This window comes from Nestor notabilis, unplaced genomic scaffold (assembly GCF_000696875.1).
Source record: "Nestor notabilis isolate BGI_N333 unplaced genomic scaffold, ASM69687v1 scaffold11773, whole genome shotgun sequence".
NCBI lineage: Eukaryota > Metazoa > Chordata > Aves > Psittaciformes > Psittacidae > Nestor > Nestor notabilis.
This window is the reverse complement of record NW_009923324.1, coordinates 23,253-27,790: the sequence shown is the minus strand read 5'-3', so window position 1 is coordinate 27,790 and position 4,538 is coordinate 23,253. Positions and strand designations below refer to the sequence as shown.

The following is a 4,538-nucleotide window of genomic DNA, read 5'->3' as shown; positions in this document are numbered from 1 at the left end:
CGGTGCGGGGGGGTTCTGTGCGCAGCGTGAAGCACGGCGGCACCTTCCCCTGGCGGGACCCCTCTGTGGGCTCCTGTCCCCTTCGGTGGGCTTTGGGGGTGTTTGGGACCCTCCTGCTTCAACCCAGCCCCGCAGCCCGGGGAGCCCGGTCTGGCCCTGACCCTCTCTCCTGGCAGACGGCCCCTCTGAGGATAAAATCCTGCCAGGAGACAAGATCTTGGCCATCAATGATGAGGACGTGAGTGAAGCCCCCAGGGAGAGATTCATTGAGCTTGTCAGGTGAGGACAACACTCATCCCGCATTGCCTCTGTGGAGGGGAGGGGGCTCATGCTGGGCTGCTCAGTGCACACCCCCAGGCTCCTCTGTCACTGGTGGTCACTGCTGGGATGGGGAAGCGTCAATCTGAGCAGGGGGAGTGCCTTGGAGCAAGTGCCGTACCTGTTCCTGGGTGGCCAAGGGGTGTGCAGCACTGGGAGAGCACCCACAGCCATGTCACCAAGCACCCAAAGGAGCCCACAGAGATCGTGGCCACCGCTGGGCTGGGAAGGGTGGGATGTTCTCTCTTGATAGCCAAATGCACGTGTTGAGGTCCACCACCACGAGGTCCCGTCCACCTTCATCTCTCCTTTCTGCCATAGGAAGGCCAAGGACTTCATCATCCTCACGGTCCTGCACACCCACCAGGTGAGACTGGAGGGGCCATGACCAGCCCCAGGGGAGCCAGGACAGGGGATAAGACCGAGGTGGGATCTCTGGAGGCTCTGGGGAGCCACTCAGGCAGCTCAACTGAGGGGTTGGACTGGTGTCCCACCACGTCAAGGCTCTTCCAAGCTGTTGGGTCTGAGAGCTGCTATAGCCCCGCGGGGTCAGTGTGGGCATGCAGCCACCTCCCTGCCCTTGTCACTACAAGGAAGTAGGAAGGAAGGGAGGGAAAATGTCCCCAGACCCACACAGTTTGCTGAGGGCATCAGTCTGATGAAGTGACCCACATGCCAGAGGCAGTAGAGAGGCACGTGCCGTTCCTGGCTGGCTCAGCCCCGAGCAGAGCAGCAGGTAGTGGTGCTGGTGCCCTGGGGCTCAGCACCAGTGGCACTGGAGCAGATTGAACTGTCATGAAGCAGAGGTGGTTGGCAGGGCATCATTTCTGCTCTGCTGAGCCCTTTGATGTTGGCAAAGAAGATAAATGTGAGAGCTCCCCTGTGCTCCCCTCCTCTCCGGGAAGGAGATGCCAGCACCTAATACTGCTCCATCAGGAGCAGGGGCTGTGCTGGCCTCCAAAAGAGCTTTGTTTTCCTCCTGGCCCTGCTCTGCTGACACCAGTGCTCATCTCTCCCATCTGAACCCGTGCCTCCGAGCAAGCCCTGGCTCATATCTGCTGGAGACCAGCCTGCACAGGGGGTGCCAGGCACTGGGGATGCAGCCTCCCCATCACTGAGGGTGCTGGTGTGACCTCAGGTGCTCATTGTCCTGGCCCTGCCTGCAGCACTGTATAACCACGGTGGAAGGGATTTGGTTCCCAACCCCATTTCATGGTTTGCTGCCTGCTCCCCATCCCCGTGTCTGGCTTCCCCCGCACCACAGCTCTGAGGGCAGGCAGGTGATTTACCCGGTGCTCTCTTTCCAGTCTCCCAAATCTGCTTTCATCAGCGCAGCCAAGAAGGCGAAGCTAAGGTCCAACCCGGCCAAGGTCCGCTTTTCAGAGCAGGTGACAGTCGGCGACACAGACCCAGTAAGTCCTGCCCTGCCTTCCTCCATCATTCACCCCCTTGACACAGCCGGGGGGCCACAGGGCTGCTCTGCCCTGATTTAGGCTCCATAGCGGGAGCCCCCCACTAGTCCAGGGAGCCCTGAAGGGCAGATGCCCTTGGCACATCATGGTGTTGGGGGGACATGCCTCCTGTCCCTGTGTCTGCACGGAGCCTCAGGAACTGCCATAGAATCACAGAATCACAGAGTGGGTTGGGTTGGAAAGGACCTTATGATCATCTAGTTCCAACCTGCTGCCATGGGCAGGGATGCCTCACACGAGGCCATGTTGCCCAACGCTCTGTCCAACCTGGCCTTGGAAAGCTGGTCCCATCCAAATCCCCCTGGGCACCCAAGGGTGGTGTCCAGTGCCTGCCCTAAGGAAAGGCTGTGGCTTCCAGCTGGTGCCAAAGGCTTCTCAGGAGCACCCATTCTTGGGGCAGGGTGACCAGGGTGTTGCGTGGCAATGGAGGCTGTTATGCTGCAGTAGCATTCCAGCCCTGTGCCATTATCTCTTAATTGCAGGAAGGTTTTATTAAGCAGCATACAAAAGAAAAAAAAGAACAAAACCAGAAAAAAAAACAGAAAAGTGCTTGTAGGAAATTCTATTTTTAAGCAAATCAATTAAGTGATTATCCGATTGAAACGCTTCTTGCTAAATAAATCAGCCTTCACCCACCTTCCTGCACAGGGCATGTGGAGGGTTAAGGTGGGCTCAGCCTGGGTTATGGGTCAGGAAAAGGGTTTAATTCTGAACCATCCCAGCCACCACCTCCCTTCTGGGACACCAGTGAGGGAGTGGGACAGGCTGCCAGGCATGGGCACGGAGCTGGGATGTGCCAGACAGAATGGGATGCTCTGTTCCTGCGGCAGCTGCTGGGAGCTGGGGACATGAATCTGTCAATCTCTGAACTGCTGCTTCCCAATGGCTCAGCAGACACTGGGTTTTCAAAGGAAATGTGCCTCTCAGCACACCCTTCTGGGACACCAGTGAGGGAGTGGGACAGGCTGCCAGGCATGGGCACGGAGCTGGGATGTGCCAGACAGAATGGGATGCTCTGTTCCTGCGGCAGCTGCTGGGAGCTGGGGACATGAATCTGTCAATCTCTGAACTGCTGCTTCCCAATGGCTCAGCAGACACTGGGTTTTCAAAGGAAATGTGCCTCTCAGCACATCAGCTCGGAGAAGCAGAGGATGCCGTAACCGCTCCATCACTGACACTCATTCTCTCTCCCCTCCCTCCCTCTGTCTCTCTGTGCCCCCAATCCTTCTTGCCTCCCCTCCTGCCGGCCTCGTGTGCCAGGACATGTTGAAGAAAGAAGCTCTCCTCCTCATTCCTAATGTGCTGAAGGTTTTCCTGGAGAACGGGCAGATCAAATCCTTCACATTTGATGGCCGAACCACCGTGAAGGTGCGCCCCTCCGCTCCCCCCATGGCTCCGTGATGCTCCTCTCCTCCTGTCTGCCTCATCCATTTTTCCTTGTCTCCTGCTTCCTCGCACAAGCACCGCAGCGGTGCTCGGCTGGCTGTGAACTGCCATTGCATGATAGATGGCCCCTGTGCCTCCCCAGGCTCACGCTTTGCAGCTGGCAGGGATGGAGGGTCTTTCACCCCCTCCTAACTTTCCCCCTTGCTGTGAACCTGCCCTCCAGCCAGGACCCACAAGGGGCCAGCTCCCTGCAACCTCCAAACACCACAGTGTTACTGGGGGTCTGCCTTATGGTCACCTCTTCCCATGACATCCCTACATCTGGCAGTGGCTGGGTACCATCCTGCCACCCCTCTCTGCACTCCAGCACCTCATCCTGCACTGCCCCACTGTCAGTGGGGTGCCAGCTCCCACCCTGTGCCTCGCACCCAAGCCTGTCCATGGCCTTTGCAGGACGTGATGGTGACATTGCAGGACCGCCTGTCCCTGAGGCACATCGAGCACTTTGCCCTGGTCCTGGAGTATTCCAGCCCGGAGCAGAGCCACCGGTTCCTGCTCCTCCAGGACAAGCAGCCGCTGGCCCATGTAAGTGCAGGAAGGTCACTGGGATGGTGGTGGGCACAGGAAGGCCCTTCTGCCACCAGTGTGGGGCTTGGCTGGGGTTGTGCTGTGGGGTGGTGTAGCCTCTCCTTGCCTCTGGCTTGGTCCTCCCTGCTAAGGGTGCAAAAGGTGGCCAAAGAGGGAGAAGATCAGGGTTTAACCCATCCCACCCTGATAGCACAGTGGAGATGCTCTATCCTATAGCTGTGCAGCTGCAGACAGCATTCAGGAACATCCTTGGCCTGCCCAGGAGAACCAGGAAGCTGGCACTGCACGAGACCAGGGATAAAATGGGGGTCATGCTGGAAGTGTTGGTGGTGTAATGCTTGGTGGTGTAAACCACTGCAGCAGTGAGCAAAGCTGTCACACCAAGGAGGGCTGGGCTGTTCCCAGGATGAAAGGATCAGAATGCAGACGGCTCCTGGGTTCACCACTCCCCTTTGCTGCAGGTTGTACAGAGGACACACTACCATGGCATGAGATGCCTCTTCCGTGTGAGCTTCTTCCCCAAGGACCCAATGGAGCTGCTACGCCGGGATCCTGCAGCATTCGAGTACCTGTACATCCAGGTAGGGGATTCGCCCCCAGGGACTGGGAGCTGACGGTGCTCCTGGCCCAGGAGTCTGCCCTGTGGAGCATCCCTCGGGTAACGGGAGCTCTGTCCCCATGACTGAGGACCGCTCTCCTCCCTCCTGCAGAGCCGCAACGATGTGATCAGGGAGCGCTTTGGCGCAGACCCCAAACCAGAGATGCTGCCGGGGG

At 58.5% G+C, this 4,538-nt stretch overlaps 1 protein-coding gene across 1 annotated transcript in view; it reads left to right on the top strand.

Annotated features, from left to right (window-relative positions):
• Positions 1 to 166: 166 nt before the first annotated feature.
• The window catches only part of FRMPD3 (FERM and PDZ domain containing 3), a gene marked incomplete at its 5' end in the record, with an annotated part of 24,401 nt that continues 20,029 nt past the window's right edge, over positions 167 to 4,538 (top strand). The window contains 7 exon segments of the mRNA XM_010012080.1: positions 167 to 279; positions 640 to 685; positions 1,626 to 1,730; positions 3,051 to 3,158; positions 3,630 to 3,761; positions 4,226 to 4,345; positions 4,475 to 4,538. The exon segment at positions 4,475 to 4,538 is cut by the window's right edge and continues 5 nt beyond it. Coding sequence (XP_010010382.1) covers positions 167 to 279; positions 640 to 685; positions 1,626 to 1,730; positions 3,051 to 3,158; positions 3,630 to 3,761; positions 4,226 to 4,345; positions 4,475 to 4,538 — 688 coding nt within the window.